This window comes from Amblyraja radiata, chromosome 21 (assembly GCF_010909765.2).
Source record: "Amblyraja radiata isolate CabotCenter1 chromosome 21, sAmbRad1.1.pri, whole genome shotgun sequence".
In the NCBI taxonomy this organism is placed as follows: domain Eukaryota; kingdom Metazoa; phylum Chordata; class Chondrichthyes; order Rajiformes; family Rajidae; genus Amblyraja; species Amblyraja radiata.
The window spans coordinates 28,193,414-28,206,361 of NC_045976.1; the positions used below are offsets into that span (position 1 = coordinate 28,193,414).

General features: G+C 41.2%; 1 protein-coding gene across 5 annotated transcripts in view; it reads left to right on the forward strand.

The window, feature by feature from the left end:
• fam185a (family with sequence similarity 185 member A) overlaps positions 1 to 12,948 on the forward strand; it is a 47,550-nt gene that overhangs the window by 14,318 nt on the left and 20,284 nt on the right. For all 5 annotated transcript variants that reach the window (XR_004415224.1, XM_033039865.1, XM_033039863.1 and 2 more), the window contains exons 3-4: positions 9,486 to 9,578; positions 10,410 to 10,548. Coding sequence is in view for 4 of the 5 variants with exons in the window: in XM_033039865.1 (XP_032895756.1) it covers positions 9,486 to 9,578; positions 10,410 to 10,548 (232 nt within the window). In the remaining variant the exon portion in view is untranslated. The remainder of the gene's footprint in view (positions 1 to 9,485; positions 9,579 to 10,409; positions 10,549 to 12,948) is intronic.

The window sequence follows — 12,948 nt, forward strand, 5'->3', positions numbered from 1 at the left end:
GTCTCCGTGGCTCCGCAGGCGTTCTACAGTCCCGCAGCTCTGCTGATGGTCTCGACCCCGGGGCTCACCTGGCGTTCTCCAGCCCAGCGGGTCGGGTGGCGGTCTCCAGCTCCGCGGGTCATGTGAGCTCCACGGGTCGGGTGGCGTTCTCCAGCTCCGCGGGTCAGGTGAGCTCCACGGGTCGGGTGGCGTTCTCCAGCTCCGCGGGTCAGGTGAGCTCCACGGGTCGGGTGGCGTTCTCCAGCTCCGCGGGTCAGGTGAGCTTCACGGGTCGGGTGGCCATGGAATACACCCAACATTTCCAAGTAGTTTATGCCCAGTGTGAGTAAGAAAGATGCCTCCTGTGCAGTCCATCTCCCTCCACAGCTGGTGATGGTATTGGTGGCTCCCCACCCAAGTGCACTGGCATCAGATTGTAGTACCATGGAAGGGTTACTGACAATGATTGGGTTTGAACAAAGCCAAATGTTGTCTATCCACCATATTAGTTCCGTTTTGGCTTGGATTGGTAGTCTCATAGGTCTGTCAAAGTGACCTGCATTAATGCTGAGCGCTTGTATTTTTGCTCTCTGTAAGTTTTGGTAATGTAGAGGTCCAAATTGTGTGGCTGGGAAAGCAGCCACTATTTTACCAATTACTTTTGCTACCAATCTGATGGACGGTTTTCTGATGTCAATGAGGTTATTGCAAGCCTCTATTAAATCTCTAGCCTTTCCCTTAGGTAGTGTCACCATCATGTGAACTGAGTCAATGGTGAACCCCAAATAATCCATAGTGGTGGACGGCGTAGGTTTAGATTTAACTGGATGGATGATAAATCCCAGTTTTTCAAATAGCTGTTTTGTGGCTGTTACAGTCTGTATGGCCAATTCCAAAGTTTTGCCCACAATGAGTATGTCATCTAAATATGCCATAACCATGTGTTTACGTTTACGTAGAAATGCTAGGGCTGGTTTTAAAATTTTTGTGAACAGCCTGGGGGCTGATGATAGCCCATTTGGCAGTGCTTTATACTGCCAAAGTTGTCCCATCCAGTTGAATTTTAAGTAACATCTGTGGTCACCTCGTATAGGCACTGTATAGTAAGCATCTTTTAAATCGATGCTGGCCATGAAATAACCTTTGGAAATTAATTGTTTAGCAGTAACAAAGGTTTCCATTTTAAAGTGAATATATTGTACAAATGTATTCAATTTTGTTAGATCGATAATGATGCGACAACCACCATCTTTTTTGATTTTGGTAAAAATATTGGACACGAATTCTAATGGTTCGTGTTGTGTTATCTCAATTACACCTTTTATGTAGAGCCGCTCCAGTTCAGCTTGTGCCTCTGATTTTTCTTTATCAGAGAGCACGAACACTCGGTTCGGTATATGTTGAACTGGAGGGCTGTACTTGTGTATAAACTCTATTGTATATCCTTGGATACTGCTTAAGATGTAAGTATCGGTTGTTAATATGCTCCATGCATTCAAAAACCAGTGTAGTCTCCCCCCAACCTCCGTGCTCTCCATATTTTTTAGGGAACCAGACCCACCTACCTCCATTGTTACCAGTTGCAGGTTTACTTCTTTTTGTAGTTCTTCCGCTGTTGTTGTTGCGCTGGTGCCTGGTTTTTCGGTTTGGTTGGTGTTGGGGTTCCCCGCATCTTCCAAGAAGGCCGGCCTGGGCCATGGCCTAAAAAAGACTCATGTTTGAAATACCGTGCCTTCGAGCTTTCACCAGTTCTGCTGGTGGGTGCGTAGGGATGCTGTCTTTGGCTGTAGTGGGTTTTTGTTGGTGTTCCTTTTATTAACCCCAAGGTTTTTGCTTCCTCATCGAGCTCTTTTACCTGCTTCGATAGGTTGCCTCCGAACAAGAGTATGGGTGGTTTTGTGGTCCCAGGTTTGCACAGTCCTGCAAATTTTAGGTTCTGGGATTATATGATTAAAGTATTGCAAAAATTCCAATTGGGAGAGAACTTCATTGCATGGATAAAACTATTATATAACAAACCTACGGCTAGAATACTAACTAATAATATATTATCCTCGAAATTTGAACTATCAAGGGGCAATAGACAAGGTTGTTCATTATCTCCGCTGTTATTTGCTTTGGTAATTGAACCCCTTGCGGAAAAAATAAGAACACACCTGGATATTTACGGTTATAATACAAAATATTCAAATAACAAAATATCCCTATATGCCGATGATGTACTACTGTACATCACAAAACCACAAATTAGTATACCGAATATATTAAATTTAATTGAGGACTTTGGATCCTTCTCAGGATATAGAATAAATTGGAACAAAAGTGAAATTATGTCGATAAAACCAAAAGACTCAACACACCTCAGGAAATTCCCCTTTAAAATAGCTACAGAAAAATTCAAATATTTGGGAATTGAAATTACTAGAAATTACCAGGATATGTTTAAAGCCAATTATAATCCCTTACTTAAGAAACTAAATAATTTGATTAAATTCTGGAAAACACTTCCGATGTCCTTAATAGGCAGAATAAACACTATAAAAATGATTTTCTTACCACAATCCTATATCTATTTCAATCAATACCTATATATCTCCCAAAAAAGTTTTTCAAAAAATTGGACTCAGACATTACAAATTTTATATGGGATTATAAATCCCATAGAATACAAAGAGCACACCTTAATAAACGAAAAGAGTTGGGGGGTCTAGCGCTCCCTAACTTTATGTATTATAATTGGGCAGTAAATATTAAAAATATGATTCACCTGCTGGACAATTCTGCCCAGCAGGCGGACTGGATTGTAATGGAAAAAGGGGACTGCTCCCCGAGTAATATAGGAGCGATTATCCTCTCACCAATAAATTTGAATAATAAAAATTATAATAAAAATCCAATTATACATAGCACAATTAGAACATGGAAACAAATAAAACAGAATCTAAAATTAAGAAACCTATCTCTCTCAATACCAATAGTCAATAACCCATCGTTTAAACCATCAATCATAGACAAATCATTTATACAATGGGAAAGAATGGGAATCAAAACGGTCGAAGATCTGTATGAATTGGGAAAATTACTATCATTTCAACAACTACAACTGAAATATAATTTGAAAAATAACCAATATTTTAAATATCCTCAAATTCGTGATTATCTGAAAAAATACACAAAAGACTATCATAATATGCCTTCCGACTTACTGGATGAAGCAATGAAGACAAAGGCGGAATCAGCTAATCTAATATCGTACTTATATAATATCATTTTAAACATAGAAATACCCACAACAGATGGAATTAGAAGAGACTGGGAACAAGAATTAGCTATAAAAATTTCAAAAGAGAGCTGGGATAATCATTTACTACAGGTGCATAAATGTTCGATCAACGTACGACATACGCTCATCCAATTCAAAACATTACATAGACTATATTATTCAAAAACTAAATTAAATAAAATCTTTCCTAATGTTTCACCAATCTGTGATAAATGTCTGTGTCAAGAAGCTACCATAGCGCATTCTTTTGTTTTTTGTACAAAAATCCAAAAATTCTGGTATGGAATATTTGATATTTTTTCAAAATTAATTAAAATAAAACTGGTACCAAAACCAGAATGGATCATTTTTGGAATATCGGAAGGTATCCCTGAATTAAACGTGTATCAGAAGAATTTATTCAATTACGGGCTAATAATGGGAAAAAAGCTCATACTTAAATTCTGGAAAAATGCGCCCACACCAACAATAAAAATGTGGACATCAAATATGTTTGAAACATTACATCTGGAAGAGATGAGATTCCTCTTAGCAGGTAAAGCAGACCAATTCCAAAAGACGTGGTCTACGTTTATGGACCTATTACAAACATGAGGTGCAATAGTAACTTTAAAAATAAATAAATAAATAAATGGTATCAGGACCTGGCAATGGGAGGTAAAACAACAAAAACAGACTTGGTTGGTAGTCCCCTTTCTGCGGAGTTTAATGTTATAATAGAGCGATTGTTCCTACTTTCTTTTTCTTTCTTTTCTAGGGTCTACTTTCTTACTTTACTTCCTTCTCTAACTTCTTTTCTAAGGGGCTTTCTTTTCCCAACACTCTATTGCACTTCACGACTTGTGCACTTTCTTTACTTTCCTTACTTCTATCTTTTTCTTAAAGCTCAAAAAAATGAAGCGGTACAAAAAATGTATTAAAGATATATGTGTTGTGTATTATAGTAATTTACCGTACTTCTAATAAAAATAATTAAAATGGCACTTTTCCTGATGTTATTTATTTCATGCTGGGTGTTGCAAAATAGTGCCAGTGCATCTTGTTGGTCCTGGGACATTTCCCTGTCGTCCACTGTACGGGCAAATGCTGTTATCCCTGCGGTCAGTACTTTCAGTACTTTTTGCAATTTTACATCCATACTCCTGACTCCTGTTCCAATGTGTTTCCATATACAGTTGTTAACTATTGGAACGTTCAGAGATATGCAATTGCCCGGTGCCAGGTGTCTTCCTGTGGTGTCCAGTACAGCCTGCTCTTGTAACTGGTTTAAAGACATGTAGTCTATACTGGCAGCAAGCTTTGGCTCCAGATTTTGTCCAGTCTGTTCCGGCTGTATAAAATTGGCCACCATGTCCAGTAAGTTCTCTTTTTCCTGCACTCCATGCACACTTGTCTTTTCTTCTGCGGACCCCTCTTCCAGGTCAGCCCAGCACTGACCCGCAGTGCTCCCCTCCGATGAGGTAGAAACACTGTGCAGCCCTTGAAAAGGTACTGCTGTGGGTTTACCATAGGGCCCACAGTGACCCGACTCCATCTCCCGGAGTCTGTCACGTTGGAGCAAATGCTCCATACATCGCTCCATTCGGGTCCAGCGCTCTCGGTCGCTGTCCGCCCGCGGTGGTTCAAAGTCGGACTCCTCTGAGTCCACGACCTTGTTGGTTTTGTGTCTAGCCTTGCCGCCCTGCCGCGTGGATTTGGCCGGTGCGGAGGCGACATCGGGCACAGCTGATCCCACTACGGGTGATCCGTGCCGTTAGCTGCTGTTGCTGGCTTCCCGCTACTCCGCGGTCCTCCCTCACCAGCTTTGTCGCAGCCCTAGTCTTCTTTGTTTTCTCCATTTTCCTACCTGTAGTTGGAAAATGGGAACAAAAAAGACCGCAGTGTAAACGCTTACCTGCAATTAGCGGCTTTTAAACTGCCGCCGCGGGGGAACGTCCTTCCACCGCGTCTGACGTTTCGCAATGTGTGTAGCGATATGACACGCATGCGTCCTGGCAGGGTTCTTCACGTAGTCACTCACGTGACTCCGAAGTAAAATCTCCCCTGCATTCTGTTTCATTCCTGGTGTTTCCTGTTGGTTTTCCCTCTTTTTTGCATGTTAAAAAGTTGGATATTATAAAAGGTGACCATTTGAAACATTAATTCTATTTTCTATAACTTTCTGTTTACTTTGGGTTTATTGCTTTGCAATTCTTGGGTTTGTGATACTAAATGTTTGTGTATTTTAACAGATTTTTTTTCGAAACACTTTTCACATGTATAATTGTCTACTTCCAGTCCCGTTTACTGTTAGTATTTCACAATCTTGAACTTTGTAAATGGCTTTAGGTTGGCACATGGCACAGCAGTTAATGCTGCTGCTGCTGCACGATAAACTTTTAGTTTATTACTGGACTAAGTGGGACCCATTGGGTCCCATCCTCACACGGGAGGGCTGGTCCCCCAACGCAATATACCACTTCTCCACCAATTCCAATATTGGTGGCCAGTGGGGGGGGGGGGGGGGCTTTCTGGAGCGCTAGTCTGGGTGTTGTGGGCTGAAGGGACTGGTTTCCAGAGGGCTAGAATGGACATTGTGGGCCGAATGGATTCTTGGACTCACAGTTCACTCACTCATGGCTGGTGGGCTCGTTCAGTCACTCACGGCTGGTGGGCTCGCAGTTCACTCACTCACGGCTGGTGGACTCGCAGTTCACTCACACGGCTGGTGGGCTCGCAGTTCACTCACTCACGGCTGGTGGGCTCGCAGTTCACTCACTCACGGCTGGCGCACCCACACACACATACATACGCACACACACCCTCCATCTCGCACACGCACCCTCCATCTCACACACACACACACACTCCATCTCACACACACACACACACCCACACACACACACACACACACACACACGCACCCTCCATCTCACACACACACACACATGCACCCTCCATCTCTCACACACACACACACACACACACACACACACACGCACACGCACCCTCCATCTCACACACACACATGCACCCTCCATCTCACACACACACACACACACACACACACACACACACACACACTCATCCGGGACATATATGACAGTAAAACTCTCTTGAATCTACTCACGCCCAACTTCCGAGTGAGCGCGACCTCTGTACTGAGCGGGACTTCCGGAATGAGCGCGAACTCTGGACTGAGCGGGACTTCCAGAATGAGCATGACCTCTGCACTCAGCTGGACTTCCGGAATGAGCGCGACCTCTGGACTCAGCACGCCGTAGACTCACAGTTCAGTCACTCACGACATAAACTCACAGTTCAGTCACTCAGCACGGCGTAGACTCACAGTTCTGGACTCAACTCTCACAGTCTTCCGGGCTGACTGATTCACGTCCGGCCTCTGGGGCTTTATTCTCCTGGCCCCCCGAAGGGGCTTAACCTTCATGGTGACTGACAGGCGAGAAGACCAATCTGCTGATCTCATGATTTTGTTAACCATTCATAACTTTTCTATTATTTCACCGATTGGAACAAACCTTGGGGTGCTTGGAGCGGAGGAGAACGGTGAGTAAAATGGCGAAAAAATCATAGCGATATAGGGTAGCATTTTTACTAAAATGCATTTACCACGTAGACCGGAAGTGGTCAAGATGAGAGTTTTAGTAATAGTATAGATAGTCGCGTGTCATGAGATACAGGGAAAAGCTTTTGTTTGTGTGCTACCCTGTCAAAGAAAAGCCTATACATGAATACAATGAAGCTGTCAACAGCACACTGATAGAGGATAAAGGGTACAACTTGTAGTGCAAAAAATAAAGATTTAAAAGAGTGAAATATTGTAATAGATGTTAGCAGATCCTCTTCTGGAACTGGTATGCAAAGAGTCACCATGCTCCGGCACCATCTTGGATCTTGGTCCAGTGATTTAATCCAAAATCTGTGGAATCTGCACAATCTCACACGGAGCTCTCACTTTTTTTTCCCTGTTTCCAGCCGGGCAATCTAGGCAGCTTTTTAGTTTCCAAATGACAGTTTAAGTGGTCATTTAAGACTGCTTGCATGACGCGTGCGATAATGTGCTCGGACAAAGTGCGTAGTTACCAGTCGGAATTATGCTCAATGAAGCATTCACATATTATTTCTGCTTTAAATAAAGTCACAAACTAAACATATTCACCAATCAAGACATGATATATACCACAATGACATGCAGCATAATTATAATACAGTATCTCAACTCATTTTACACGTTGCAATGAATGCAATTTCTATTATTTCTTTCCTCTTCCAAACAAAAATGTGGTTGGATTATTCAGCGTATGATCAACCTCGGTGAGACCAAGCGCAGGCTTGGCGATTGCTTCGCCTCCATTCAGTTCGCAATAACCTCCACTCAGTTCGCAATAACCTACCTGATCTGCCAGTGACCCAGCACTTCAACTCCCCCTCCCATTCCGAATCCGACCTTTCTGTCCTGGGCCTCTTCCATGGCCAGAGTGAGGCCCACCGCAAATTGGAGGAACAGCACCTCATATTTTGCTTTACACCTCAGCGGTATGAACATTGGCTTCTCCAATTTCAGGTTGTCCTTGCTTTCTCCCTCCTTCCGTTCCTATTCCCAGCTCACCCACTGTCTCTGCCTCTTCGTTTATTTTTCCCGACCCCACCCCCGACATCAGTCTGAAGAAGGGCCTCGACCTGAAACGTCGCCTATTCCTTTGCTCCATAGATGCTGCCTCACACTGATTTTCTCCAGTTTTTTTGTCTACCACCCATTCACACAAGTTCTGTTATCCCACATTCCTCACCCACTCCCTACACATTAGGGGCAATTTTACAGAGACAAGTTAACCTACAAAGCCAATGCGTCTTTGGGATGTGGGAGGAAACCCACACGCTTGCAGGGAGAATGTGCAAATTCAACACAGACAGTGCCCGAGGACAGGATCGAACACAGATCTCTGGTGTGTGGGGCAGGAAGTCTACCAGCTGTGCCACTATATTTTGTTTCCCAACACACAAAAAATTATATGTTGATAACTTTGGTTACTAAAAAAAAAAGATACTATCCATTTTCAGTCTTAAATCTCTGTCACACTATGTCCCCCTTTACAGCAACTGTATGTTTTAATTCAGTTCAAGACTATGGGGCAGTACATTGGCCATAAAGTTGCTGCCTAAAAGTGCCAGAGACCTGGAATTGATCCTGAATATGGGTGCAGTCTGTATGGTTTGCTCCTTTTCCCTTTGATCGTATGTGTTTTCACCGGGTGCTCTTGTTTCCTTCTACATTCCAAAGGTGTGCAGGAACCTTTTTCAGACCCAACCCAAAATGTAATATTTCCTTTTGTCCAGAGATTCTGTCTGACCTGTTGTGTTACTCCAGCTTTTTGTGTCCATCTTTGGTTTAGACCAGCATCTACAGTTGCTTCCTACACACACGATACTATATGATAGAACTTTATTAATCCCAGGAGGGAAATTGTTATATAGTTATATATTCATATATAAATATACACTGTTGTTTTCTTGTTTATAACATTGTTTACATATTCTGTTGTGCTGCTGCAAGTAAGGGTTTCATTGTTCTAACTGGGATGTGAGAGAATAGAACACTCTTGACACGTCGCTAATGTGTGGGATAGAACTAGTGTATGGGTGATCGGTGGTCAGCGTGGACTCGGTGGGCCGAAGGGCCTGTTTCCATGCCATATCTTTAAATTAAACTAAAATCACTAAAACCAGAGGGACTAAAGAAAGGTCTACCCAAAACGCCACTCAATGTCTTCTATCCAGAGATGCTGGCTGCTCCATGGAGTTCCCCCGCACAATTACAGCATGGAATAGTCTTCACCCTACCATAGTTACCCAACCGGACGCAACTAAATTTAAGGTAGCTCTTTTTTCCCGATAACCCTTTTTTGCTTAAGTCCAAGTCAAGAGAGTTTGTGTAGCCAAGTCCCAAATTTGTGTAGCCTACTGATTAATGGGATGATGAATCAACACTTGATGTTCTAATTTCTCTCAAGTTTTATACATGTCAATTTTGGGTCATGTTATGGTTTTAAATTGCTGAATGCAACCACCATTGATGTTTTAAAAAATTGTACCTTGATGGTATGAGGAAAGCTAGAAATTATTTTAATTTGGGTTATTTTGTGATAGATGTGTTAATATAGATTTTATGTTTATTCTTGGGTGAAACTAAGTTTTGCTTTCTTTTGTTCATTGTACTATCCAGGCCCATAAAGTCAAAGTGCAAAGCAGAGGTGGAAATGTGATCTGTCTAGGAACAATCCATGGAAATGTAGATATTCAGACCTCTAATAAAGGTGTAAGTTAAATTTTATTTCTTCCTATTTATTTAATAATTTTTACAATGCACTGTTGGTGACTGATAAACAAGCAGTAAAATAAACCATCCATTTCAGACAAAAGACTCATTTAAAAAAAAAATTTTAAATCTGAAAACAAGTACTGGGATTCATTTCAAAGTTATATTTACTTTATGCTTAGCATATTTTAACTCCTGACAAGAATAGATCATGCAACAAAAGTAGCTTATATCCCATCAAGGGGCAATAACCGTTTAGTCCACAGTAGCACAACCACTTATTTGATTCTTAAGCATATAACCATTTTATAACATGGGTACATCTCACTCTGTCCCAAAGCTAAAATTAATTGCATGCAGAATAGATAGAATATTTAAAAATCATTTTAACTCTTGTTTTTGGTCATCAGCTTGCTCTTCATTCTTCTATTCATTATTAAGAGAACAAACACACCTTCTCCCAATGCCATTACATTATAATCGTTATCATGCAGTCAAGAGAAACCTATTGTACCTTTTGGCAATTATTTTGATCTCTGGAAAATTTACTATCACACCATTGTTTTTTTTAATAGCTAGAAGAAAATTGTGAATCTGTACTGAATAAGTGATTTTAATCTGTCTTGTGCATTTCATTAAGCAATTTTTTGGCATAAATGAGCATTATATACTTGCCCTAGAATTGCATAACACAAGAATGTTTATGGCATTAGAGTGAACATCTTTTTTTTGATAAAAGCTGATTTGTTTATTAAGTAAGAAATTAATGATTTGTGTTCTTGTCAAAATTAAGTTGCATCTGCTCAAACCTTTCATTTTTTTTTACTATAGGTTGTGGAAATTGACAAACTTCAAGGAACAACCATGAATATTTCCACTACCAACGGTACATTAAAAACAAAGTACATTTATGCCAAGTCTTCACATCTGTCTTCTTCCATTGGGAATATTGAACTTGGAAACATTCATGGTGAGGATTTTATTCTAGCAATAACCAATGGTAATGGAAAATTGGGATCTAATGCATTTTTTTTCATATTACATCACAGGTAGAAACAAATTAGATCATTTATTTTATAGATATAAATAATTTTAATTTCCTGGAAGGTGAGATGGGATTTTTTCTTCCTACCCTTCGATTTGAAACTTTAAGCATCAATGGTTCATGTATAATGCTGAGATACAAACAATTTCTAATTAATTGTGGTGTGTAGTGACAAAAATGGAATTTGGATTTGGATTTGGTTAACAAAATATCGATTAAAGTATAGATTTAAGCACACAATATGTGCAGGCTTTTTTTTCTGCAATCATTAAAACTTATTAATACAAAACATCTACAGTTAAGTTTTGGTTTGTCATTGCTGATGTGGCAAATTCATGCAGGGAAAAAGCCAGGGAATTCTTTCTTAATATTTTGAACAATTCATTAGTGTGCTAGTGCAAAATTCCTTTGTATCTGGCAGTAGTCTGAGAGGAAAGGGGCCTTACAACATTCAAATTTTGCTTTGGGAAGTGCAGCTGAGGAGAAACTTAAGTCTAAAAATAATGTTAGCACTATTTAGCAGTAACAGCAAATCTGATTCTCTTACAAAAAATGTTGAAATTGTCTGAAATGAAGTGTGAAACAACATGGAATAGTGCACATCCAGAAACTTGCTAAAATGTCATAATTCTTGACAGGATCTTGCTCTGTTTACGATCATAGAAAGGTATCAAATCTTTAAGGTACTCGTGTTGTGGGTCCTTAAGGTGAGCTTGGCAGTAGGTGACTTCAGTAGTCTCCTCCTGGAATGAAAATTCCTCCATAACGGAGCAATACAGAAATACATTTTATTTCCTACCACTACCTATCTGGGTGATTGACACAGTTTGTACCCGCAAAGTGAAAATCCTCATCGTAATGAGGCGGCAGCATAGGGCGACACAATGGCACAGCGGTAGTTGCTGCCTTGTAGTGCCAAAGCCCCAGGTTTGATTCCGATTACGGGTGCTGTCTGTACGGAGTTTGTTCGTTCTCGCTGTGACTGCATGGGTTTTCCTGGGGTGCTCAGGCAGCATCTCTGGAGAGAAAGAATGGGTGATGTTTCTGGTCGAGACCTTTAGACTGAAGAGGTTGAAAACCAGCCATAAAAAACAATGACTGGAGATGTGTGTTATCCAACTAAGGGCAGAAATCAGAATCATGTGTTCATCTTTATTGACGTGACATCATAATAAATGTAATACAGAAAAAATAATTTAATGGGGTGGCACAGCAGTAGAGTTGCTGCCTTACTACCACATCAGTTTTCTCTGGATATTACGGTTTCTCCCACATCCGAAAGAAGTGCAGGTTTGTAGGTTAATTGGCTTCTGTAAATTGTCCCTGGCGTGTAGGATGGAACTGGTGTATGATAGATTCCTGGTCAGTGTGGACGGTGGGCCTGTTTCCATATATATGTTTTACATATATATCTTAATTTCATTGAACCATATATGATTGAATATGTGGCATTATGTTCGTCTTGTTTCTATAGTCAAAGGGTAAGGTTGATTGATTTATTTGTGCAGAACAGTGATGGAAGTCAGACTCTTGCCTTGTTTCTCTTTTATATATATATATATATATATTCATGTGCTGCACCTGTTGATCAGAGCCTGGCTCTACTGGGGAATGTAATTAGTAGAGCCAGGATTTTGCCGTAAGTGCCTGTTCGTGCCATTTTTGATGATTTCACCAAGATAATGCCTTTTTCATGACCGAGTGCCTAAATCAGCCTTTTTTTGCTGTTTTGCTAAAAGGCCGTGCTATTTTCTCTAATTGTTCCGTGATTACAATGACGTTTTCTCTGTTAACATGTTAATATGAATGTTATTATTATTTACACCACTGGGGCAAAACCGGGGGGCGCCACCGTCGGTCGTACATTCGTTCGTGCCGCTGCCCACTGGTTCAGCTTTCTCCAAGCTCTATTTAAGAAAGAACTGCAGAATCATGATACCACTAGGGGTGCCGCATGAAGGCTGCCTCTGCCTACAGTCTGTCCGTTTTCCTTTTTTTAAATAATTTTTTTAATTTTTTAGTTTGTTTAAAAGTATGTTGAGGAGGTCTCTTTAGTTTTTCTATGTGGGGGAGGGGGGTAGGGTACGGGGGAAACTCTCCCAGTCGCCTCCTGGTGAGGATGTGATTATTCTCCGAGTCGCGTCCTCGAACCCTTCTCGCGGCCAACCAACTGGATTGGCGCGGCCTTTCCTGCCGGGACCTGACCAGAGCTCCAGCAGTGGCGGCGCAGCGCTGGATACATTGCGGAGCAGGCGCCTCATCTGGGATTGCTGTTTGAAGCTCCTGAGTGCGGGGCCTGCTGCAACAACATCGCGGGGCTGTGGT